This window comes from Annulohypoxylon maeteangense, assembly GCF_022496945.1.
Source record: "Annulohypoxylon maeteangense strain CBS 123835 unplaced genomic scaffold GGS22scaffold_14, whole genome shotgun sequence".
Classification (NCBI taxonomy): Eukaryota; Fungi; Ascomycota; class Sordariomycetes; order Xylariales; family Hypoxylaceae; genus Annulohypoxylon; species Annulohypoxylon maeteangense.
The window spans coordinates 74,130-99,641 of NW_025953261.1; the positions used below are offsets into that span (position 1 = coordinate 74,130).

Here is a 25,512-nt window from a genome sequence, read left to right on the forward strand (position 1 = left end):
GACTCTCTTCACGTTACCAACATATTTATACGTGACAATTGATATCCAATATTCTCTCAATAGATCGTACGTCGCATGAAATATCATATACATATAGCCCAACTCTCGTCGCCCTATCCCTCCCTTCCCGATCGCCAACTGGCACTGGCCCCGCCCTAGCGGCGGATTCCCGATGAACCCACCATGCCACCATCTAATCACGATATCGAGATGAACATTTTTCCCATTAAAGAGGACTCTCTCGCGCAAGGAAGTAGTTATACTATGCGCGAGCCCTTATACGAAGAGACGTCTCCACCGCGATTCTTCGATCGCCTAGTCGACGGGTTCCGACGAGATCCAAACCAGCGCATCACCCCAGAGGATCCTCTAGATGAGATCCACGCCGCCGAAGTCGCCCAGCTGCACCGTCCCATACTTGGCAGTAACGGGTCGCCGCGGCCGCACTCCTACGATGTACGGCTAGCCAACTTACAAACTGCGCAGTCGCATCTCGCGAGGAAGCTGAAAGGCCGCCATCTGCAGATGATAGCCATAGGGGGTTCTATTGGTACCGGGTTGTTCGTCGCCTCAGGACGCGCCCTCGAAGTTGGTGGCCCGGCTTCGTTGCTTGTCGCCTATCTCTTCATAGGTTGTATGTTATATTGTACCGTCCAGGCCCTCGGTGAGCTTGCCGTCTGTTTCCCGGTTGCAGGGTCCTTCTCCGCCTATTCCACCCGCTTTCTAGACCCTTCTTGGGGATTTGCCATGGGCTGGAAGTATGTCTCATTTTCGCCTCTTTGCTTGGAAGCGGCTTACATTATCTATTAGTTACGCCCTGCAATGGCTAGTCGCGCTGCCACTTGAAATCATAGCGGCCTCTATCACCATAACGTATTGGAACCCCGACTTAAACAAGGCAATCTTCGTCACCATATTCTTGATTGCCGTTGTTGCGATCAATTTATTTGGCGTCAAGGGCTATGGTGAGGCTGAATTCGTCTTCGCCATCATTAAGGTCATCGCAGTCATTGGTTTCATGTAAGTTTATTTCTACCGTTTGCCCACGTCGTAGGACTGAACGCTGATCGTGTGTCCTTTTTTTCTCTTTTCTACAGCTTGCTAGGAATCGTCTTAAACATTGGAGGTGTGCCGGGTGGTGGGTATATAGGAGGGTTATATTGGCGGGAGCCGGGTGCCTTTCATAATGGCTTTAAAGGTCTCTGCAGCGTCTTTGTCACTGCTGCTTTTGCTTTTGCCGGGACGGAACTGGTTGGGCTCGCTGCAGCTGAGACAGCGAATCCACGCAAATCGCTCCCTACAGCTATCAAGCAGGTGTTTTGGCGGATAACCCTATTCTATATTGTAGCCCTCTTTCTCATCGGATTGCTTGTGCCGTACGATGACCCACGTTTACTGATCCCGGGATCGGCGTCCGCCGCGGCGTCTCCCTTCGTCATCGCCATCGAGAATGCAGGTATCGACGTACTGCCATCGGTGATGAATGTCGTTATCTTGATCGCCGTCCTGTCTGTCGGAAACTCCTCCGTCTTCGGTTCCTCGCGAACACTCGCCGCCTTGGCTGATCAGAATCAAGCACCAAGGATCTTATCCTACGTTGATCGTCGGGGGCGGCCTTTGGTGTCCATCATGATCGCGTCATCTATGGGCCTCCTCGCATATCTTGCTGACCTCAAAGAGCAAGGCGTCGTGCTGGACTGGCTTGTTGCCATATCTGGACTTTCCTCTATATTTACTTGGTCATCTATCTGCCTGGCGCACATCCGGTTCCGTCGAGCATGGACACAGAAAGGCCATAGTCTGCGCGAGCTGGCGTTCAAGTCCCAGTGCGGCGTCTTCGGCTCCTACCTAGGTCTCCTCTTCAACATACTGGTATTGGTGGCCCAGTTCTGGGTCGGCGCGTGGCCCGTGAACTGGGAAGATCAATCTTCCAGCGAGTTGGCTAAAAATTTCTTTCTGCAGTATATGGCCGTCCCAGTCGTCATTGTCTTCTATGTCGCGCACCGCCTTTACGCTCGCACGAGCTTTATAAAGACCGCCGATATGGATATTGACACCGGTCGCCGAGATTTCAATCTGCCGATCCTGCTTGCTCAAGAGGCCGAAGAACGAAGGGGTTGGCCGAAGTGGAAGAGATTTTATAGATTTTTCTGTTAGTATACCCATTTCTTGTGCATTCCTCGCCTGAGATTGCCCTGGTTAGGGTAGGGTTGTTGCATCTAAGCGGGAAGAATAGCAGAAGTATCTAGTCGGCCTAGGTTAGATCATTATAAAGGAGGCTTCATATCACAACGAGGCAAGCCACGGGTATGTACGATAATATAGGAGCGAGGCGTTCGGCTACCGTATTCGTTGGGTTTCGTTTCGTTCTCCGGACATTTGGGAAATTTTGATTTTAGAGCACAGCTGACATCTGCTTGGTTGACAATGAAGTCACCATAGAATGAGATAGAACGCATACTATGTTTACTCATAGATAGCGCAATTGATTCTTGGGTCTCTATTTTCATACCTCTATGTACCATACATGTGTGTGTATGCACTACCTATTTATTTGTATCTGCTTTGTATAACATCAATTCTAACTGAAAGGGTTATCTGCTGTACTAAGCCTCGCAAAACATAATGGATATCTAACAAGGCCTACCTACCTAGGGAGATGGCGATATCGTTGGGATATGAAATAGGTGCGATTAAGCAACACGACACGTACTGATATATTATTGGAACCGTGACTTCTTGCTAAGTATCTCATTGCTTGATCATATTCTTAGCCAGGGAAAATGCAAAGGGGAATGACTATGTACAGGTTGGGGGGAATGTGTATAAGGAAGAGATTATCGTACACACGAAACTAAGGGAAATAAGGACAGGCCCCAGGTCTCTAATGAGAGTCTAACCATCCTATCGCCATTCCGTCACAATGTTACAATTAACACTCCAACATCATGCTAGTACACATGAGAAACTTTACTCAAACGGAACATCGAAAGTCGTCTACCCCTCTGCCCAAGAAATAATCTGCGAGCCTCATCATACAAGCACTTATATTCTGCTGGCATCCCTCTCGTGATTCATGGGCCACATCTAGGCATGTTCATTCATAATAGTAAATGTGTGCATTTTCTTTAATGTGCAGGGTTATGCTAGGTCGCCTAGAAGTCCCAGTTGAAGCCTCCCGGGTTTGCGGCTGTGGGCTTTCTTTTTGGAGCCGGTTGGGTCTTTTGACTTTCGTCTTCATCGCCAAACAACCAGTTGCGGTTGGTCCCTTTGCCGCCACCCATTCCGTCACCGCCGATGTGGATTCCTCGTTCGCCATTGGTACCGGAGCGTTGCGGAATAGGTTTATTCTCTTTTTGCCCGGAAGATTGGTCGAAGTTCGACCAGCTAGCATCCATCATCTTCATGACCTTTTTTCGATCTTCCCCTACAGGGGGTTTAGGCGAGGGCTGGCCAGGAGAATCGGTCATCTGCCAATGGGCCTCAAAATCTCGGCCACGGTCCTTCAAGTTCGTAATGGCCCCAAGCGCTCGGGGTTCTTCGCCATTAACTGCTTCACTTCCATCCTCGCTGTATAAATTGTTCTTGTACAGCCCTAATCCATTGTTATGCGTAGCACCGCGGGGACGCGCAGCACGAGCCTCTCCAGTAGGGGTGCCGTCATCCACAAATTCAAAGTGCGTCTCAGCGTCACGACGGGGCTTGACAGGTGCAACCTTGCGCACGGGACTTTCCTGTACTTGGTCGTCATCATTTCCCCAATGGCGCACGTTTTGCTTTTGTAAGACCTTGGATGGCTTCGCCTTGTGTGGGGTATTGAAATCGTCAAAGCACCATTGGCTCGAATGCTTTGTTTTGGGATTTGGATCTATTGCTTGCGGGAACTCTTCGGGATCGTCAGCAAAGTCGAAGTGACTATACTTCTTGGGGTTGGGTCGAATAAAGCGACTGGGGGACGCAACCGCGTCTGGCAAGTTGCTCTCCTCCACAACATCCTCGTCCTCGAACAAACGACTCGGTTGGAATTTCTTATCGGTGCCGGCTTTAGGGGCGATTGCCTTGCTTGGCGACTCCGATCGTCCCCGACTAGGGCTTTCGACTGGCTCATCACCTAATATCTCGGTGAAGTCACGCTGTCGCGGTCGGGCCCCACCCCTAGGAGAGATTACGGCAGCTATACTTTCGTCGGATTCCTCGCGAGGCGCGAACAATGCGAGTGAGGCATGTGGATCTCTGAGGACATTGGTAGAGTTGCCGCGGGAACGAACAGCGAAGTCGTCAGGGTGCTGATGAGGGCCGGAATTTCCGGACTTCACAGAGGTTTCAATCAGTTTGATCTGTTCAGTACTATCGCGGATGGGCCAATTGCGGCCGGATTTCCCGATGACGTCGAGCTGTTTTAGTAGAGAACCTTGGTCCCAGGCCTGGCGAATCTGCTGTATCTTGCCATCATTATCAAAGGTGACAATATGAATCTGAATCGCACGTTAGTCAACCTACTGGATCAAATCGTACAAGGCGACATAACCTACAATTGGAAGATAGACAGTGCGGTCGGCTACGAAGTTGTCGTCAAGACCAGGTAGGTAAGCTCCACCGCCGGTGGCAAACTCGAGAACAGTATCAACTTCAGCCGCGATGACATTCTGGCCCTCGACGACAGAGAGAAATTCTTGCTTTGTTTTCTTGAGCTGTTTGGCCGAAGTAGTAAAGTGCTTGTCTATTTGGTCAGAGCCTTTAAAGCTGGTGGTGGTGGTAATGTAGTTGAGGGTAGCCCCATCAGCTAGCTGGGTGGAAGTCGGCGCAGCAAGAAACTGCTTGTATACAGCTGCCAGCGCCATGTTTATGGTCGTGTTTAGCTCAAGCGCGTTTGCGCGATGCGGGTTTTTATATCAAGAAGTAGGTAAGCAACCAGGGTAGAGTGCAATAATTATTGCGCTGTGCGTAGATTTCTTTTTTTTTTTTTTTAAAAAAAAAAAGAAAGAAAGAAAGGGAAAAAGGTGTCAGGAATGAAAGAGATGTGAATGAACAGGAAGAGGAGAAAACGGGAAAAGGGCAAAAGGGTAAAGGGGGTCAAGACTGCAGAATGTAGAATAAGTATAGGTTTAGAGCGTGTCGCGTTGCTAGGAGGCAGGCAGTAGACCAGGATGAAGGAAGGAATATCTATGCAGTTGCGGCAGGAACCTGTGAGGGCTGCTTATTTATTTTCCAGACACCTACCTGGTACCTAGTAAGTACTACATATGTAGGTAGGTAGGTACCGAAAGACGTAGGTATTATTATTAATAGAAGGGAAAGAATATGAGACACACTTGTCAATTCCCTCTGTTTACATAATATGTGAACCCTGTCTGGCACGTTTAGCCTGGTATATCCGCCCGTTTTCCTGTACTACAAACCCAGAGTAGATAGGTACTAGGTATACAATGCAACTACCTTCCTGTTGATATACGTGTAGGTAGGTATGTCAATATCAAGACTCAAGACCCAATAATCAACAACCAATATAAATATATGTATTCATAAACTTATTTACATATTACTTTCATTATTACTAATTCATCAAGTAGTCCAGTTCTTTAAACACCTAATGTCTATAACTTCTAAAAACTGATTGTATTTATTAATATATTAACAGGCAGGATACAGTTTACCAGGTAGGTAAATATGTTAGTACTTGGAACAAAGCTTAAACTACTACATATTATTTACCGATACTTTATTAAAATCAAGAAAATGCTAAAGCACTTTTTTGCTTTCTGAATTGTACCTAGTTACTGGTGCATGACTATTTTGATTAGACTGTGCCGTATCGTGAATATACGGTGTCTACAACTCGAAGTTTTCGTTGTTGCTGTTGTTGCTGTTGTTGCTGTTGTTGCTGCTACCTAGGCTGCTAGGATAGGCTAGCAGGGCTAGTAGGTGTGTAATTCATGCGCGGATATTTAATTAGTGGGGCGAGGGGTTCCAAGCAACTGAGGCCCCCACCGTAGCCTTTTTCTACGTACCCAAGTTTAGTTAACCCTTGGACCTACATACATTATCACTTACATATGCAAGTATCGCACTAAGGCACCTTGATATGTAGGTGTTTTGGATTAAACTACTAATTGAGAACTGTAAGGTACATGTCTATACCTATATAAATGAATGCTATTTCAAAGTACTACTTATATGTAGTGCATACCTACGTACTTCAAGGCTAGTACCGAGTAGATATATAGGTACATAAAGTACTCCTAAATACATGGATGGATGTATGTACGTTTATATATATAGATAACTATACCTACTTAGGTACTTACTTACCCGTGGCTGCTACTTCATATGCGTACTATGTATTCAGGAATGGTGTGTTTCAGTTTTGCAGGGATTGCGGTCGTTTAAAAAGAAAGACATAGAATAATAGCGGGCTACTATTATGAACAATCTAAACACGATAAGAACGTACCTACCTGTAGGTATTAATGTCGTGTATAATACTTCCGCACTTTGATTCCATGGTGACTTTAAGCCATCTTACCTATTATCTTTCATGTTCACTTTGTCTAGTTTCGCCCAGATACAATATTTTCAGTTGGATACCTCTTTGAAGAGCTATTTATGGCCTTTGCTACCCTATTCGTCATTTTTGCATCGGCGCACATTCAACACGTTCGACATCAGCTCTAAGGGCTCACTCAAACTCGTAATACAGGCAAATGATTCATTTCTAATATAGGGTACCCCTTTCCATTTCAATTATAATCACAAGCTGTATTTCTGTACTTATTATCATATATAAATAGGTACGTATATGTATGTTTGTTGAGGCCGTTCGACCCGTTACTCATCCGGATTGAGTACAGTACCTAGGTAGGTACCTACATAGTAGTAGGTATTTATAATTTGAGCCACAATCACGATAGGCACCCCAGGATATGTGGCGAAGCGCCGAACCTACCGAGCTGAGCCCCAGCTCAAGCCTATCGATAGACAATTGGTGGGTACATATCAAGTGCTACGTACACTGCCAGGTCAAAAGTTTGAATCCGTATTGTTAAGCCTGAAGTTACACTTCCGTTACGCCAAGCCACTATTCCCAATATGAACTGGCACCTTAACAGCCTCATAATCCTAGCTAATCTCTTCTAATTTCCTTGTATCTTGAATAACTTCATGAATATTGGATTATATCTTTTATAATTAGATATATAAATATAATAATTAGATATATAAATATATTAAGTAGTGTAGTATTTGATAAGTCAAGTTGCACCGCTTTAAAACCTTTTAAAGAGTAGAAATTCGGTGGTTTATTATAGCCCCTTTTCGATTAGTGTAAAAAAGGCTAGCCTTTATTCTAATACGTTATAACTCAGGCTATAATGCTTCAAAATAGATGCAACTAGATTCATATTATTCTCGCAGTTAATAGCTACCTATTAATACTAATTACAGCTCAAACAAATATAATATCAAGAAGTTATCTGAGTATAAAGTCACGTAGGAGCTAATGACGGTCGTTATGTGGTAGAAGCTCTAAGCTATCTCGATTGAGCATAGTGGCTTGGCACAGTTTGGCGCAACTTCAGGCTTAACAATACGGATTCAAACTTTTGACCTGGCAGTGTAGGTAGGCGGATACTTGTCCCAATGTAAGAGAAGAGCAGCTGCGAAGTCTCCTGGATTGTCCGCGCGGCGCATTTTCAAAGCTGAGACTTTCAATTCATGTACATCGTACATTTTGCACATTCTATTTTGCATTTCACATCTTAACAACCAACGATTCATGACACATAATGCAGTGTTTATACTATTGAAGACGCAATCCATCACTTTTCTTTCTCGGAAAGTAAAGAAAATCACTCTTTCATTACTCGATTATTCCTGATCCTCTATCTCTTGTGTTATCAAGTAACAACAGCTGCCTATTTGTACCTACGTAGGTAGCATCACATCTAGTTTAAATTTCCTGCTCCTTCTAGTTGCACCCTTCCGCATCCATCTCGAGTCCTCTCTGCGCAGGAAACCAGATTCTTTGTCATGATCTCCACGTTATTTCCGATAACCACGCAACCATGAGGGCTAGGGGAGCTTCGGGGGCGGCAGCCTCGCTTTGGTCGTCCATATTCTTGCTGACTGCTCTTCTATGGACCACCCCGACTGTTTACGCGAAGAACGGACCGACCATCGTCGCCAAAAACTTTGAAAACCCCCCAAACAATCTGAACTATTTTAAGGGGTCAAATGTCGTCTTATTTCAAGAAGCCTACGGAAATACCATATGGCGCTCGACTGATGGCGGCGCAACTTGGTCGAAAGCTGATGGGATTGAACACGATAAGGCTGCCGCGTTGGTCATGCACGAATACGATCCGAAGCGCGCCTACGTTTTGACCCGTGGTAACCTTCACTGGAAGACAGATGACCAGGGAGAGACATGGAAGACTTTCTTTACCGACGCGTACACGAGCAATTCTATCGATACCATCGGCCGATGGATGAGTTTCCACGCTGACGACCATGACAAGATTCTGTTTACCGGTATGGATTGTCCGTTTCCCGATCTCTGCGAAGAGGTGGTCATGTATACCAAAAATAACTTCGAGGACGATGCCAAATTCTTGCGCGGGCGCACTCAAGGCTGTTGGTGGGCCAAGTCATCTCCACTTTTCACTACCGGCGATGACGAGAAGGATAAACAGAGAATTCTATGCATCGTTAGAGGCGGCATCTTTTCTCCCCAGGAGGACAACCGCCTTCTAATTTCCGATAATTTTTTTAGTGCCGAAGGCGCCGACGGAGTTGTCCAGGAGTATGAGCCGGATTTGAACGGCAATGGCGCCATCCAGGGTATCGTGAAACTAGTCGAAGTCAAGAAATTCCTCCTAGTAGCCGTCACCTCGCGTAACACGGCAGAGATGGCTCTGTTTGTGACCGGCGATACCGTAAAATGGCACCGTGCTGTGTTCCCTCGCGATCATCCTATCCTTGAATCATCGTATACCGTATTGGAGAGTACCAACTATAGCATCCAAATCGATGTCAGGACAAGCAAGCGGCTGTCCAATCCGATGGGCACGCTATTGACTAGCAATTCGAATGGCACCTATTTCACCAGGAATGCCGAGCATACCAATCGTAACTTAGAATCCTTCGTCGACTTCGAGAAGGTCTCCAACATCCAAGGGATTTTCTTAGTCAACCAAGTGGACAACTGGAAGGAAGTAGAAGAAGGGAAGGCGGATAAAAAAATCAAGACTAGGATCACATTCGACGATGGTAGAACTTTCGAGTCTGTCAAGACAGGCGACGAAGAAATTCATTTACACTCCGTCACGGAAATGAACAATGTTGGCCCCGTCTTTTCAAGTCCTGCTCCGGGTCTCGTAATGGGCAACGGTAACCACGGCAGTCATCTCAAGGGCTACTGGGAATCGCACCTTTATATATCCGACGATGCCGGCCGGACGTGGATCGAAGGGCCAAAGGGCCCGCACAAATACGAATTTGGTGACCAGGGATCTATCCTTCTCGCTGTTAAAGATAGTGAGGAAGCTGATGTAAAGAATATCAAGTATTCCTTGGACCACGGTAAAAATTGGGAGACGGCCGAATTGCCGGAAGGCCTGAGCATCTCTCCTTGGACGCTGTTGACCACACAAGATTCGACAAGTCTCAAGTTTCTGCTCACTGCTAGAAAGGGGTCGAGAGCTTCTCCCACCGGTTTCTACGTCATATCCATTGACTTCGAGGGCCTGCACGAGAATACCTGCAAGGACAATGACATGGAGGACTGGTTCGCGCGAGTGGATGACGATGGCAATGCCAGCTGTGTGATGGGCCACACGCAGAAGTACCATAGACGGAAGAAGGATGCGATGTGCTTCATTAAACAAGAGTTCAAAGATCCTGCTCCTGAGTCATCCCCGTGCGATTGCACCAAGGCCGATTTTGAGTGCGACTTCAACTTCGTGCAAGACGGGGACGAATGCAAGCCCGCTGGCCCCATCCAGGCCCCCGAGGGCGCGTGTAAGGGTGATAACCCGGACGAGAAGTTTTTAGGGTCATCCGGTTGGCGTCTCATCCCCGGAAACGTATGTAAACGCACAGGAGGTGATCAGAAAGATAAACAGAAGGAGTGGAGTTGTTCGGACGCTAAAAGCTCGCCAAACGCACCCGGAAGTAATAAGATCGAACATGTTCAATTTCCTTTCGATGGCGATTTTGATCGCTTCGATAAACACTACCTTGAGCGTGGTGATTTAGACTCGGAGGATGGAGAGACGATCATCGCTAGACCGTATAAAATGGTAGCCCGCGCAGCCGGCGACGTTTTCGTCACGCACGATCATGGTAAAAATTGGACCAAGGCTAAGCTGCCCGGCGACGAGGGTATTTATGCGATAATCACCCATCCTTATGTGAAGGACATGGCCTTCCTCTTGACCCGAGAAAAGAAAGTTTTTTACACTGTCGACCGTGGTCGGCATTTCGACTACTTCGAACCACGAGATGAACCAGATACTTCCTTGAATAGGGTACCTCTTGCGTTTCATCCAGATCGGCCAGACTGGCTCATATGGCATGGAAAGAAGTGCCGTAGCAAGGGTGACTGCTACCTTGAGGCCTCCCTTTCTACTGATCGCGGTGATAGCTGGGAGACGATCAAGCGTAATGTGATCAAGTGCGAGTTCACCGGCTCATCCGCATATAAATTTCGGAATAACACACAAATTCTTTGCCTTGCAAGAGCGCGTGAAGATAACGAAGATAACAACCCCTCCCAGCTCTTGTATAGTGACGAGTTCCCGAAATACAAGATGAGCGTGGCTTTGGAGAACGTTATCGATTTCGCGACCATGGCTGAATTCATCGTCGTCGCCACGGAAAATAAAACAGAGGGGACGCTCAACGCGCTTGCTAGTATGAATGGGCGGGACTACGCACCAGCACACTTCCCATTCAACTTCCAGGTCCCACATACAAATGCATATACTGTCCTAGACAGCTCGACTCACGCCGTCAATTTATTTGTCGTAACCGAGGAAGAGGAAAACCACCGCTATGGGTCGATTCTAAAAAGCAACTCGAACGGGACATCATATGTGTTAAGCATTGCGGGCGTCAACAGTGATAAGAGCTACTATGTGGATTTCGAAAAGATGCTCGGCTTGGAAGGAGTTGTGGTAGTCAATACAGTAGAGAATAAGGGTAGCGATTCGGAGCCTAAAAAGCTTACCACCAGAATCAGCCACAATGATGGTGCCGAGTGGGGATTCCTGCCGCCTCCTGGGCGGGATCTTGACGGCAAGGAATTCAGCTGCTCCAGTAAAAATGGGGATGAGTCATGCGCTCTCCATATCCATGGCTATACTGAACGAGCCGATCATGGGAAGACATACTCTTCAGAGTCAGCAGTCGGCATCATGTTTGGTGTCGGCAACGTCGGACCCATTCTCGGGGATCCTAAGGATGCCGACACCTTCATGACGGCTGACGCTGGGCTAAGCTGGAAGATGGTGAAGAAAGGCAGCTGGACATGGTCTTTCGGTGATCAAGGATCTATCGTAGTTCTCGCACAAAGGAACACACGATCTAGGTCTATATCCTACTCACTTGATCGGGGCGAGACTTGGAACGACTACAATTTCTCAGATTCCGAGGTCGTCATCACCGATATCACGACCCTGCGTTCTGGTTCGTCCAGGAATTTCCTCCTCTGGGGCCACCAAGGCGACAAGCTCTTCACCGTGAATATCGATTTCTCGGGCTTGGCGAGCGAGCCATGCAAGGATGACGAGGACCGGGAGAAATCAGACTACGAATTGTGGTCGCCGCAGCATCCTTTACAGCCGAACGGTTGTCTGTTCGGCCATAGGAACCAATACCTACGTAAGAAGAAGGATAGGAAATGCTACAATAGCTACAAGCTTCAACACTTGTACAACGTCGAGAATTGTGAGTGTACTCGACAGGACTTTGAATGGTAAGTGCGGAAAGCTAGCTGTCTACGGATTTCATGTGCCGGGTGCTAATGATATTGCTGTAGCGATTATAACTTCGAAATGGACAACCATGGACACTGTGGACTCGTCGAGGGTCTTCAACCCCTTGACCCCGAGCAGGTTTGCAAGGACAAGCCCGACGAAATTGAGTACTACGAGCCTAGCGGCTTCCGTCGAATCCCCTTGACCACATGTAAAGGGGGCTTCGAGGCGGACAAGGTGCTTCAAGCTCATCCTTGCCCCGGTCACGAGGAAGAATTCGAAAAAGCGCGCGGCATCTCCGGCGTCGGTCTCTTCTTTGCCATCGTTCTTCCGTTTGGGTTCGCGTCACTGGCCGGCTGGTGGGTGTACCGTAACTGGCAGAGCAAGTTCGGGCAGATCCGGCTCGGTGAACAAAGTGCTTTCAACAGCGATTCACCGTGGGTCAAGTACCCCGTAGTGGCGGTGTCGGCGGTGGTGGCGGTTATCGGCGCGATGCCCCTCCTTATAGGAAGTTTATGGAGAAGTGTAAGCTCTTCTGTAGACAGGTTCAGGGGCGCGAGAGACAGTGGCGGCCGGTATGACTGGCTGCGAGGTAGCCAGCGAAGGTATACAACCAGAGACAGCTTCGCCCGAGGGCGAGGTGACTACGCTATCGTGGACGAAGACGAAGGCGAGCTTCTCGGCGACGATAGCGATGACGAGGTATGAGTAACGAGGAGATTTATTTTTTTCCTCTTACGTCATCTATAGTAGGAGGGGAGAAATTGAGTGTATTTACAACTCGGGAGGCGCATCGGCAATGGGCAGGGTTTAGGAAAATCATGATGATCTAAGTGGGGGATGGTGTAAGTAAGAAAAAGATGCATTCGTTGTCGTTATCTACAACATTACAGGCATTTAAAATCACCTAGGTAGTCAGTCACTGTAACATTGTGTGATGGAAGAGATCGTTTTAGTTGCTCCTTTGCTTCCCCCACCCCCTTTTCTTTTTTAGGTTAGCATCACCACCACCACCATGGTTCAGGAGTAATAGGGCTTGATGTGTTTTAGGTGAGCCTGTTGATAAGATAGTCCCCGCACAAATTCGAGAATTCTCGTTCCAGTTGAATAGACAAGACAAAGTAAACGAATCGGTTTCTTCCTTATCTCCAGGTAGATTTTACGGTATGCTAGGATGATAAGTTACAAGTAATTTCCAATTCAGCCTACACATTCCCGGAGTGTTACTTCCTTGGAGATGTTATGATATTTAGGTATATATATATATAGGTACTGGGTAGGTAGGTAATTATGTGCCTACTCTTTTCAATATAATACCTGGTCGACAGGTATTTTCCATTCCAAAAACAATATATTTACAATTTGACACAATTTGACATGATCAACCATGTAGTATTCAGTACATACTTCATGTATTATACATATACCTACAACGCGAGGAATACAAGGACAAATTGTTGTCATTTTTGTTCTTCTCCATAGTACCCCAAGTCCCTAACGAACGATTCAGCTGCGACAAACCCATGCCCCATACCCCCATGCAGCGTGCTTGGGGCTCGGGATACAACGTCAGCAAGCTGCAAGCTTTTTTTTTATTCTCTAACATTAATACCCTTTACCCATCTAGTTTCCCCTCCAAACTGCGTACCTACCTACCTAGGTCTCCCATCACCATCACCGCCACCGTCAAACTTATTAACATTCCATGTAATAATAAAAGTTAGGTCCTTATCCACGTCACGTCATGGTTGGGAGTCCAGATTTATCGCCTGAGTTATATTACACGTTCATGCAACCTAGAAACGGCAATTCGACTTTTGATCAACTATGTATCCCGTTTAAGTTATTTCGCTTCTATTTACGATTTTGACCAACTTCTATGAATGCGCCTAACCGACTTATGCTATCTAACGACTTAACGCCTTTCACCTTGTTATAAATGTACCTAGTAGTATAATAACCATATAAGCCTATCTATAGGCCTATCGAGAGAACAAAAAAAAAAAAAAAACGCAGATAACTACCTAGGTAGGTAGATAAGCTGTGTACTATGTAAATCGTCACATGGCGATACGCGTACCTGCAGGGTGAAATGTTGCTAGGTCCGTTCTGTCGGGCGCTTGGAAAAATAAGATACTATGTACAAAAAGTCTCAGCTTTATTGTAGCTAGTTATTATAGTTGCGATATAGCATGGAACACTAATGATAATCTAAAGAAGAACCCGCGCGCTATAATAGCTAGTCAAGGCGATTACGAGATTCGGTCTTGAGCCCAGCTGCGCTTCGAATGCTACGAATTTCAGCTCGGAGGACAAGAGTTCCGCGCGACTATATAAGCACCTACATGTACCTACCTAGGTACCATGTCGGTACCTACATATGTACGTAACTAGGTACCTAGTGACTATTACATGTAAGTCTCACCGCTCAGACCCCTCGTAGATCAGCGTATCCTGCATGAGTACAAGTTAATCTCTATGCAAGGCCTACCTACCTTGGTTTAGATACCTGGCACTATTTCAAATATCAGTCTTCAATCATCAGTTTTCGGCGACAAAGAACTTGTAAAGATGGGGACCGCACGGCTTAGGGTGCCTCGGCCGGAATATAATATATTTGATCCAGACTAGGAGTTGCAATCATATACATCTTCCAAGTCAAATGAAGGGTAGCAAAAGGGGAATGTGATGCGTTTCCATTGCAGTTCGTGCATCCACCAACCAACTCTTTCCCTAGCGCATGTCTCATAGCCGGCTGCAAACAAACCGACCTCTGAAGAATAAATAACATTTTAATACCATGTCATTTGATAGAACACCACAAACCCAACGCCTTAAAACTCCAGGCAATGATTGATTCCATGTACATAAACGCCAGTGTGGGCATAAGTATCACAATCCGATGTCATCAGTTTCATCGACACCCTGGGGCGCGAAGAGTCGTGCATTTCTTTGTAATAAAAAATAAATAGAGGAAGATTCTCTAGCCTCGCCGTACCCTATTCCAGATGCGCTTCATGACATTGTTGTCTGTAGAAGCGGGAGGGCCAAGCTCCTGGTCGATGTCGGCGAAAATCTTCTCCATGCTGTCTTTAGCACCGTCCCTGACGTATGTCATAGATGTAGGCGTTTCTTCTTGCAAGGCTAAAATCTGAGCTGGTTTACTTGAATACTGTCGCGATCCCTTCTGCCACCCGTATATATGGTCTTCGCAAGCTCGTAAATCGGGTCGCGTTAGCGTCATGCGCAGCGTCATTTCGCGGGAAGCTGCAGGCACTTGCGCATAGCTTTCCGAAGGTCTCGAGGAATAGTCGTCGGTGACGGCGGAGAGCTGGAGAGGTTTGACATGCTTATCTAGCGTGTTTGGAGTTCTAGGTGACTCCGGGTCCGGCAGCGATGCATCCTCGCTGTAAGTAGACGATCGATCATCCGAGAGGAACGTCTTGAATTTTTCCGAATCGGGAGAGAATATCAAGCGCGATTGGTCCTGGGAGCTTGGGAGATCCCTGTATGCGCCTACTGGTGGGGGGTCATTTGATGGAAACCCGAACTCGATTGCTTCATCGAACTTTTGCGGCGAAGCTAGGTATACTCGTAACTTCAGGCGCGCTTCGGGATCCTGGTAGTGAGCCGCGCCAGGGTCAATCGAGGAAATTGACTCGTGTGCAACATGCTTCGGCGTAATCAGAGATAGAGCCCTAGATTTTCGCCTTACAGGTGGCAAGTAGGCGATTGGGCTGGGCGCTGCTGAGTGGGCGGTAGGAGGTGCTGCATCCTTTGTTGCAGGTCGACTTGAGGAGATAGACGGCCGCCCAAATGGAATCTTGGAAAAAGATAAGTGACGACGAAAAGAAGGAGGTCTTGATTCCTTAGGAGGCATAGGCACAGACTCTCTCAGATTTACATGATAGTCATCAAGAGCGAGGCGGAGATCAAGATCCTCATCCTCATCTAGCCATCGAAAACTATCGTAAAGCGCATCATGCGCCTTAGGGGAAGCATCGTCACTCCGCAAAGACTCCATGCTTGGTCGCGCCGAAGAGCACAGCGTAGGTGGATAGAGCGGAGGGGTAGGGCGTCTGTTCGCAAGACGACCCGCCTTCAAGAAAGCTTCGTCAGCAGCATCAAGGATAACGCTCTGGCGCAAGCGTTTCGCGATGACAACCTGCTCTTCTCTACTCAGATGCTTTTCCCTAACCTTAGCGGGAAGCCTAGCAAGGAAGGCTAAGTCAACGGAAGCAGCGTGGCCCCGATGAGAAGGAGCGGTTGTGGGACGGTCCAATAGCTTGCCGGGGGCAGCAGCGCTGAGAGAGGCACCGCGAAATTTATGATGTCTGAATGCGTCGGATGGGGGGTCCAGGATGCCAGAGGTTTGAGCGAGACGCAAACGTTCCAAGGTGGAGAAATACTGTAAAAAAGAGGGGGAGGGAGGAATTTAGTAAAGACACCGACAGAATGCTTTCGCATGTATAACAAATAACATTGAATGTATTTGGGGGAAGGGCAACGGAGCAAAATAACAGAAGATAGGTTGAACAGGTTGAACAGGTTGAACAGGGTGAATAGGGAGAATGTATGGAATTGCGCGAGTGTGCTCTGATGCAGGAACGGGCATAATACATAGTAGATGGTAACCCCATGCATGCATGAAGATTGCAGAACCTGCACTCGCAATGACCCAAAGCGTTGCAATTTGCAAGGCTATACCATACGTAGGTAGGTAGTATATTGCCCAGAGCTAGTTTAGACCAATCTAAGCTTGGTCGCCGCCGTTACTGCTTTGTTTAACTAGCTCGGCCAGCCTATAAGCGAGCAGCGAACAGCGACGCAGCTTTGTTGGCTAACCTCTTTACTACCACCCCTTTCCAAGGTAGGTACGAGCCTCCCAATTGGTAGGAGGGGTCTTGCCACCTGAAGCTGCTGCAGCGCGTCTCTGCAGCTTAGTCCCTTTGCGGACTATCCAATCCCGAGAGAGATAGATGGAGATGGGGAAGGAGAAGGGGAAGAAAGAAAAAAAAAAGATCTGGTTGAGGAACTGGTGGATGGTGGGCATAAATGCGAAGTATTATAACCCCACACAACACGAGGGGAAGTCAAGTCGTGTAAAGGGAAAATGTAAATATTGTCATGTATCTATTATCGTATGTTTTCTTTCTTTCTTTTTCTTTCTCTTTCCCTTTCCTTTTTTTCTTTTTGGCGATGAAGAGACGATGATAAACGGACGTAAGGGGGAAGGGAAAGGACAAGGGATGGAAATAGACACTACACCAAAGACGAAAATAAAAATAAAAATGATGTGAAATGAAATGAAATGAAACAAAATGAAGTAAAATGGAATAAAATAAAATAAATAAAAACTTACCTTTCGTCTAATGGCTACCGGAAGAGCCTCAAATTCCTCGATATCTTTTCTAGTAAGATGTGGATGTGGCGGTGGCGCCAGTTCACGATTGTTGTTATCCTTTTCATTCTTTGGTTTCTTATTGCATCCCCTCTCAGGGTTGTCGTTGTTTCCTGAGGTTCTCTGTCTCTTAATGCTAGATAATGGCAGCCATTGTCGAATTGAACCAAGCGAGTGGTTCTGGGTAGGATGGCATTGATGCGTATGCGGTCTCTTAGGTTGCTCCGACTCGTGTTGCTGCCGGGCCTGATCGAGGAGGCTGTTGTGATAGTCTATCGTGCTACTTCGGCCAGCTGCATTGAGGCGGGTCACTTGTAGGTCTGTATGGTTCCCGTCGCTGAGGTTGCTACCAGTGCAGTGCCGCATCGTTGGAGTTGAAGTTATAGTAGATGAGGTTGATTGGGTTAAAAGTCGCCAGGAAACATTATTAAGTTGTTGTTTTTGTGGTTTTTTTGGTTGTTTTTTTTTAGGAGAAAGGGATAAAACGAGGAGAGGAAAAAGAGTCGATTTCAAAAAGACATGATTAAAATCGGAAAGTGCAAATTACAAGTACAGGTTGCAAATTGCAGGTACGATCGTTGACAGAAAGCATAAAACAAGAATTAAGACTTTTTCTGAGTGACGAGTGACGAGTGACGGGTGATGAGTGACAAGGTGACAAGGTCTGCAAGGTTACGAGATTGAAAAGGAGAAGGGTCTAGGAACATTGAAAACAAAAAATCTACCTAGATACTTGGCGATAAATTGAATTCCGCGTTGGTGTTCAGTGCGCATTACCTAGAGAACGAGGATAAATTCATAAATTCCCCAAGCACCTGATTATTACTGGCCAGTACTTGCCTCACATACCAGTCATACCCCATTCATACCAAACCACCTAGTATGGCTAGGTATGTAGAATGAAGCCGTCCACGAACGAATAATAACCTATTACTAGGTAGGTATCAAGAGGAATTCTGGATAGCCCTGGCAGCCCTGACAGCCCTGGGGGAGACGTGACAAAGTACCTACCTGACATAAACGGTTCCTGAGTGCTGGGAATTTTGAGGATCCTGACCTCTAACTTGACAGACCGTTATTTGCCGTTAGTTCAGTGAACTATCAACGACACTGGCAGACTGGATGATCTACTAATCCTGGTTAGGTTAGTTCAGGAACCGCGCAACCTTCATCAGGAAATAAAATGGGGAATAAAGAGGAGCCCTAGGGTGCTACCCGCTAGGAAAAAACGTGGCGACTATGTACTCCTGCAGTCCTGTACTATCTGTACTATGTACATAGTACCACAATCCATGATCGCATTTTATGTAATTTAGGCAAACCTTGTGCTATGGGTCCGTGCTTTATATTTTATGTTATGTTCTGGTCCGAGCGCACCCCATTTCAACGTAACAACAAACAACTACAAGTACCTAGTATTAATAAGTTTTATACTACCTAGGTATGCTCACAAGCCTCATACACATATCGCCATGTGTACCTAGTTTAATGACCTCAACTCTTAGCTCTCTACTATATCATGAGACTATCGTGATCATCTCTTTTCTCCGATTTATCGATTCCCTATACCTACTAAAATATACCAATACGGAAGAGATACATGTGGACTCTATCCTATATGGGTAAGGTGTTCTAGATAATCGTCGATCTTGGGAGCTATTATGCAATCACTACACATAGTATGTATACAACATACCAATAGTCGCAGGCCTTGGCGGTATGACTCGCCCCGCAACTACTACGTATCTGCGTATGTAGTTCTTGATTCCTCCACGGTCCCCAAGCGCTAGACCCTGTCAAGTATAGGTTTATATATCTATACTCATCGTCGATTGTCGAGTATCTACTAATACCTACTATTACTACATACCTAATATGATAGTCCGTGGTTGAAATTCGAGACTCCCATCCGAACCCCTGCGTCAAGTTAACGTGATATCATCACTCAACAGTAACTATAGCCGGATACCTGGAAACAATAAGACCATACTTTCGGCAGGGAGATACTACCGGCACCCAGTATCTACTTCAGCTTTCAGCTACAGTAAACTACTATATGACTGAGAGCGTTTTTGGGAACGACCGGAACTTGGTCTATTTTTTATCCGCAAGCCCTGTCCATCGATACTTGGTGACTGGTGCTTGGTGCTACGTAGGTTGGCAGGTTGGATAACTTTGCGTGCCTACAGGACGGGCAATAAATTAATGATGGCGTAAGGGCAAATTACCGTGCTGCCGTGTTGGTGAGGGGGGGGGGAAGAGGGGAGGTGGTGGGAGGAGGATCACAAGCACTAATGAGCTTGGACTGGATCTGCTCTTGAAACATGCAGCACCCCCAGGCTATCGGACACATGACTATACGCTACTGCAAGGCTATCGCCTTCGTCTGAAACGCACATCTCCCGCTCTATTGGTTTCTGCTGATCCATCAGACCACACCGGACGTGCATTATTACGTACCTACTGTACTATGTACAGATAATAATCCACCAACGAAGCCACAACATCAGGAACGGACTATTACATCAGACTCGGAAGCTATTCAGCGCCATGAGAAATATACATATGCATAGTACATGCATACGTACATACATACGTACATCCTCAGAGTCGGAATAGTAGACTGGAGTTCTGGTTGCCCATCTTCGATATCAAATGCTTTCTCGCCCTTTTCCCTTCACTACGCTACCTGGTCCCCTAACGAACCCGACCTAAGACGGGATTTTGAGTATGGAGTAAGGTATCCACCGGATCGTAATATCTATATACCATATCTTCCCTACCCTTCTCTTTAAGCGCTGGCTGTTTAAACGTGGAAATGCCCGTCCTTCGGTCGTAGGACTCGTAGAGGGACGCAGGCCGTTTACCGCCGCCGCCGGGAAGATCGACAATACACTTCGGAATGAAGAATCCGGCGACGGCACCCTGGATCTGCGACTCGATGTCGAGCAGAGTCTGCAGGGACGTGCGCCGGTGCTCGACCTTCTTCACCATGTCGCATTGGTAGATGTAATACTAACCAAGTAGGTAGTTAGTAATGGATCGGGTTCACCTGATCATTCGATCGATAACCTCTTACCGGTTGAATCACCATCTTGGCCAACTTCTTGATCAAGGTTAGCATGGTATCAATATTGTCGTTGATGCCACGAAGTAACACCGACTGGTTGCGGATAGATACGCCTGACTGCACGAGCCTGAGGCTGGCTTGTTCCGTGATCCAGGATATCTCGTTTGGGTGGTTAAAGTGGGTGTGCAGAGCCATGTGCTTGCCTGCTCTCCTTGCTTTATCCGACACCCGGATTAGGGTGTCTGTCCACGGGTCTTTTCTATCGAGGAACCTGTGCGGTGCCACCGCTAACCCCTTGGTTGCGAAGCGGAATCTTTCGATATTCTTCGCCGCGATAAGTCGATCCCCGATTTCCTCGAGGAGGTTAGGCTGAATGTAAAAGGCATCGCCGCCGGACACGACTATGTCATGGATTCCCTCTTGACTTTCGATGTATTTGAAGACATTATCGATCCTTTCTCTTGACATCCTAGCCGGTCCTTTGGATATCATCTCGGTGTCTGGGCCGACATCGTGAGCCCTCGTGCAAAACACGCAATATGTCGGGCACACGGAGGTTGCTTTAATTCATTAGCGAGACATTCGCAAAAGAGCAATACGAAACAGCTCATACCGAGGAAGAGCGCCTTGTCGGGATAACGATGTACGAGACCGTCGACAGGCGAATCCGATTTTTCATTCAAGGAGTCCATCTTAACCATAGGATGATCATCAACCATCACCGACCCCAACGGGAAAAATTGTTTGAATATAGGGTCGTTTACTGGATCACTCCAGTTGATCCTACTTAACAAATATGGCCTATATGAAGTCAGGTTTTTGGACGGTTTCGTCGGCACCTTCGTACTCGTTTGATACACTTACATAACCCTGACAGACATTGTGGCTTTCCTGATGCCACTGACAACGTCACCCACGAATTCATCGCGGGTCTGCGAACCACCCAGGCCATGTGTACGAGGGAGTTCATTTGGCACCATGGCATAGAGGAACTCCTTCAGTTTATCCTTCTTTTTTATGTTTGCCTCGATGACGTGCTATTGCACTTAGTAAATGCCACCTATACCTAGAGAAGGGTGTATTTACGTTGATCCCCCATGTCCAAGATAGGAATTCGTCCCTAGGCGTATCTCTCCATTGCGGAATTTTACGCCAGAAGTCACTTTCAGTATCTTGGCGTCGCTCTGGCCATAAGAGGGGCGGAGTAGACGCAACGTAAGGTATAGGAGAACGATCCAGTATAACACTATGGTAGTTATGTGTTTCAAGTGCATGGCGAGAAGTCGATGTAGCCACCCCCCGTACGGGATAGGTTGAAGTCCCCAGCGCATCCAAACCTCCTTTGCTACGGGTGATGGCCTGTCGCAGCATTCTGGTTTCGGTCGACTATTGTGATTCTCACGGATGTGCATACATCAAATACAGTTGGCCGTACATTTCGACTATCAAGTTTAGGCACCATGAAAGGGGACCTGTGGAGGCGTTATATACCTACTTTATGTACTGATGGCCGACGCAACAGCTCTTCCGAGAGGTGATATACTTTAACTCCACTTCCAACCTCCAACCTCCAACCTCATAGATATAATATCGAGATTCATCGACCGATTCTCTTAATCTAACCACCCAGCATAAGCCGAGCCATGCTCAAAATTAACGTAATGTGCCTCTGATGCCGCCATCCCGCCGTAACAAGATTGGGTCAACGATCAATACCGATATATGGACTAGAGTAGGGGGGCATGTCATATTTTTGAACCTATAGTAAGTCATGATTTAATTTCTCAACCCCGGTTCATGATCCCGACTTACACGCAAAGACTTCAAGGTAGTGTTGTGGCCCGCCTCTATAATCCGACCCAGAGGTCTGGGCCTATGAGAGCATATCTATTCGCTAGAACTATGTATAGAACCATGTATAGTACCGTATATAGGATCTCCATGGGAGCTATTGCATGGTAAACACCATGCATCCCCGCTTACTGACAGCCCAAATCGCTACTCCTCCTGGATGTGGATTACGAGGCCTGTATGAATAAGTGAATACGTGAATACCTATCCATATTCGTTGCATATAGAATTTGTATGGGTCCGGGGAATAGTCGCCCGGGGTCTCCTTTTGCATAGTCGCTTACATCGATGCAATAGGCGGCTTGGATTTTGTATATATGTCCTCGTGGAGGGGGTTACCAATCGGGGAGGCCATATACATCCATGGATGTATAAGGAGCCTCCTGTAGCGATGTACATGACATGGTGCATGTTAGATCCATATAGAGACCAACAGAGAAAATGGCGAGGCTAACGATCGGAATAGTTCAGAGTACCAGATAGATGATATACTCCATAAGAATCAACTACTCCTATCTCGATATGTTTCAACTCCGCAATTCATTTATGTTCCAAGAACTAGGAACTAATGTGTATATAGTCTTTTTGACCACTTCACCTAATCCATGCCAACCAACCATCTTTCTAATGCGATCACAAACATAGCAAAACGTGGCTACTACATCTACCAACCATTCGTTACGTATTCTTTCAATGTGACCTTCTTAGCAGCCTGAGGAAGCCTTGCTGGTAAACCACCCCTGACCAACTCTCAACTTGAGTGCTGACGCGATCTGAGTCGCGACCAGCTTCCTCATTGAGTGTAAAGAATCTAGACATTCCCAAATCGCAACGATATCTGACAAGCAAAAATAAAAAGATTAGCCCTTAGGAGACTTGATCTCGTCATTCTAATCACCCGGATTACGGCTTGAAAAGTCGCTGCAGATCAGATTTGCAAAGCAACATAACGGCTGAGGGGAAATGATTAAATGACTGGGTGGTGGGTAGGTATCGATGAAGAGGTGTAACCAGGGAGAAAGAGCCGCAGTAGGATTTCTAGATAGACGGCAACCCGGCTGGACTATGACGAATAGAGAGGTCGACTCAAGCCTTGGAATGTGCATTATATGGGATCCCCATCGACGGAGCGCTTGCCAGCAGAGGGTTGCATACACGGTCGAGGACGGGGTATGATATGATTCGTCGATGACTGACCACTATACGAAGTTATTGGCTTTACATGATTGGGTTCCGTGCCGTCGGGTCGAGTAGCTTATGCCAAGATACCACCCAGTCAATAATTACTACAGCACCGTAGTATTTTAAAATTCATACCCCGGGACAATGTCAACATAGCTTTCCCGATCACGGGGTTGAGTTCGACAGGCTACATCCGATTTCGAAACGAGACATCGATGAATCGATCCTTTCATTAGGGATTCCTCTTCTAGTCCCTAGTTACTAGGTACCTAGGTAAATATAAATTCTCGATTGTATCTAGTATATAATAAAATGTAAAGTACTCCAACTTCGAGGAAAGGAACACTCATGGGAGTCTCTTATATAGGTAGGTACATCTTCCAGCGGGAATCTCGCGTATAAATTAATCTACTTCGATACCGTATGGCCCCATAGATCGATCGTCTACGCTTAACATCGAATCAGGAATCCCCGGGCGGTGCGGGCCGCTTCTTTACCTACCTTTTCAACGGCTTTCAAGGGTTTCCATCTGACCAACACCCGCCCCGACGCTCTGGTACCTATAACAAGTCATGAAGAAGTCATCATATGCAAATGAATCCGACTATTCCCCATCTCCCTCTCTTGGTCTTCTCCATCACATTCCTAACAACCAACAGGCAGGAGTCGCATAAGTTGAGTGATAGCAACATTAGTGACATCAAGAGACGCGGATGTGACGGCGAATCCGTTCTTATTTGCATATACGTCGCATTAGCGGCTCTTCGGTGGAGATGAAGAAGACATAGCCGTTGCCTAGACTGAGCAAAAGCGTATGTGCGTGTGCGTGTGCGTGTGTGTGTGTGAAGGAAAGATAAACGGCGTCGTTGGGTATGTCGAGCCGGTGGATCGCCCCCCACACCGACATGGCACATAGGCGCGATCCTACCGTAAGGCAGGGTTCAACGAATATAGCTTAATGCGAGACCTACGGGCAACTTTGGCGCCAGAATTCGACCGTCGCCGTTCGAAATGTGTCCTCGTTTGATTGGGGGCTCACGATATTCCTTGTTATCCCCCTGACACCTTTGTAATCAGCTCATCCACAAGTTCATCGGCGACATGGTGACAGGGGTGACGAAGACACCACGGTAGATGTTCTACAAGCACCTGGGGAGTATCTTCAAGCCAAAAAACCCCTTAGGATAGAGAGTAGGTAGGTATTCAGTTCCCCCATCTTACCTACTAATTTTCCGCGTCCGGAGAAGACCCCTATGTTCAAGCCATGAGGAAATTCACGACTTCTCTCCAATGATCTTCCAAGGGAATCGCAATTCTATAGAGAGATATTTATTGACCCCTAATGATTTTGAACACATCTATATCTGATCTAGGTATCATCATGATGCTGTAGGAGATCGCGAAGCCGGTTTGTACACCGACGACTGATAACCTATCATAGTGATAGTTTCTTGCTCTTGGGGCATGAAAAGATCATTGCCGAAGCACCTACAAAAGTTCTAAGAGCTATCAGATCCGATATCTGACAAGCGCGAGACTCTTATGTGAAGCAGGTGAGTTTCGGCCTCGCTTATTTGGACACACGCCAACAAAGTGACAGCCTTCTTCCGATGACTCTCGCTTATCATCATCAAATTGGGTATTGTAACCCCATTTTCTTCATTTGGACATCACCCGGAACTGCTGAATCACCCGCATTAGAAGGCATACACGTTTCGTTTACTCGCATCCTTCAGATGTGGTCACAATGGGGTCAGAGAGTCAGGTCATGGACATTAGAAGAGGTGTCTTGCCATTAGATCTTTAGCTTTTATATGTGTTTCTGTGATATATGAACTTGAAAGTGATACTGTATCAAAAGAAGAAAAAAGAAGAAAAAATCGTATTCGTTAGAATAATACCTCTTACGATTTCAGTGACATGACCCCTGAATTCATTTGGGTAAGCCCGTAAGCCCCCTTTTAGTGGAAACGTAGAGTGACTGGGCTGGGGTTCAACGGTCATCTGTATAATGCGGCATCTTAGTTCTACAGATA

The 25,512-nt window shown here is 46.7% G+C and overlaps 5 protein-coding genes across 5 annotated transcripts; 2 read left to right on the forward strand and 3 right to left on the reverse strand.

Annotated features, from left to right (window-relative positions):
- Positions 1 to 183: 183 nt before the first annotated feature.
- On the forward strand, positions 184 to 2,157 carry GGS22DRAFT_190680 (amino acid permease; the record flags this gene model as incomplete). Its single annotated transcript, XM_047965013.1, has 3 exons — positions 184 to 758; positions 811 to 1,020; positions 1,098 to 2,157. The coding sequence occupies 3 exons, from the start codon at positions 184 to 186 to the stop codon at positions 2,155 to 2,157; spliced, it is 1,845 nt and encodes a 614-aa protein (XP_047816533.1).
- A 683-nt stretch (positions 2,158 to 2,840) lies between these two features.
- On the reverse strand, positions 2,841 to 5,241 carry GGS22DRAFT_39501 (uncharacterized protein). The gene is made up of 2 exons (XM_047966971.1): positions 4,533 to 5,241; positions 2,841 to 4,475 (listed from the first exon to the last, which is right to left on the reverse strand). Exons 1-2 carry the CDS (start codon positions 4,839 to 4,841, stop codon positions 3,156 to 3,158), a joined length of 1,629 nt encoding a protein of 542 aa, XP_047816534.1. The 5' UTR covers positions 4,842 to 5,241; the 3' UTR covers positions 2,841 to 3,155.
- A 2,400-nt stretch (positions 5,242 to 7,641) lies between these two features.
- GGS22DRAFT_168534 (Oligoxyloglucan reducing end-specific cellobiohydrolase) lies at positions 7,642 to 13,183 on the forward strand. The gene is made up of 2 exons (XM_047962176.1): positions 7,642 to 11,971; positions 12,035 to 13,183. The coding sequence occupies exons 1-2, from the start codon at positions 8,061 to 8,063 to the stop codon at positions 12,678 to 12,680; spliced, it is 4,557 nt and encodes a 1,518-aa protein (XP_047816535.1). The 5' UTR covers positions 7,642 to 8,060; the 3' UTR covers positions 12,681 to 13,183.
- Positions 13,184 to 14,319: 1,136 nt separating this feature from the next.
- On the reverse strand, positions 14,320 to 18,038 carry GGS22DRAFT_168537 (uncharacterized protein). The gene is made up of 3 exons (XM_047962177.1): positions 17,335 to 18,038; positions 14,459 to 16,380; positions 14,320 to 14,387 (listed from the first exon to the last, which is right to left on the reverse strand). Exons 1-2 carry the CDS (start codon positions 17,737 to 17,739, stop codon positions 14,956 to 14,958), a joined length of 1,830 nt encoding a protein of 609 aa, XP_047816536.1. The 5' UTR covers positions 17,740 to 18,038; the 3' UTR covers positions 14,320 to 14,387; positions 14,459 to 14,955.
- Positions 18,039 to 19,837: 1,799 nt separating this feature from the next.
- On the reverse strand, positions 19,838 to 21,814 carry GGS22DRAFT_195495 (kama family protein; the record flags this gene model as incomplete). Its single annotated transcript, XM_047965674.1, has 5 exons — positions 19,838 to 20,388; positions 20,453 to 21,003; positions 21,057 to 21,244; positions 21,308 to 21,480; positions 21,530 to 21,814. 5 exons carry the CDS (start codon positions 21,812 to 21,814, stop codon positions 20,071 to 20,073), a joined length of 1,515 nt encoding a protein of 504 aa, XP_047816537.1. The 3' UTR covers positions 19,838 to 20,070.
- Between the last annotated feature and the right edge of the window lie 3,698 nt (positions 21,815 to 25,512).

What these genes read in the sequence shown, in the direction of transcription:
- GGS22DRAFT_168534 (XM_047962176.1), top strand. Translation starts at nt 8,061, where the DNA reads ATGAGGGCTAGGGGAGCTTCGGGGGCGGCAGCCTCGCTTTGGTCGTCC. An exon ending in ACTCGACAGGACTTTGAATG is followed by an intron (nt 11,972 to 12,034) that starts GTAAGTGCGGAA and finishes ATATTGCTGTAG; the next exon opens with CGATTATAACTTCGAAATGG.
- GGS22DRAFT_39501 (XM_047966971.1), bottom strand. Translation starts at nt 4,841, where the DNA reads ATGGCGCTGGCAGCTGTATACAAGCAGTTTCTTGCTGCGCCGACTTCC. An exon ending in GCACTGTCTATCTTCCAATT is followed by an intron (nt 4,476 to 4,532) that starts GTAGGTTATGTC and finishes CGTGCGATTCAG; the next exon opens with ATTCATATTGTCACCTTTGA.
- GGS22DRAFT_168537 (XM_047962177.1), bottom strand. Translation starts at nt 17,739, where the DNA reads ATGCGGCACTGCACTGGTAGCAACCTCAGCGACGGGAACCATACAGAC. An exon ending in CGGTAGCCATTAGACGAAAG is followed by an intron (nt 16,381 to 17,334) that starts GTAAGTTTTTAT and finishes TCTTTTTTACAG; the next exon opens with TATTTCTCCACCTTGGAACG.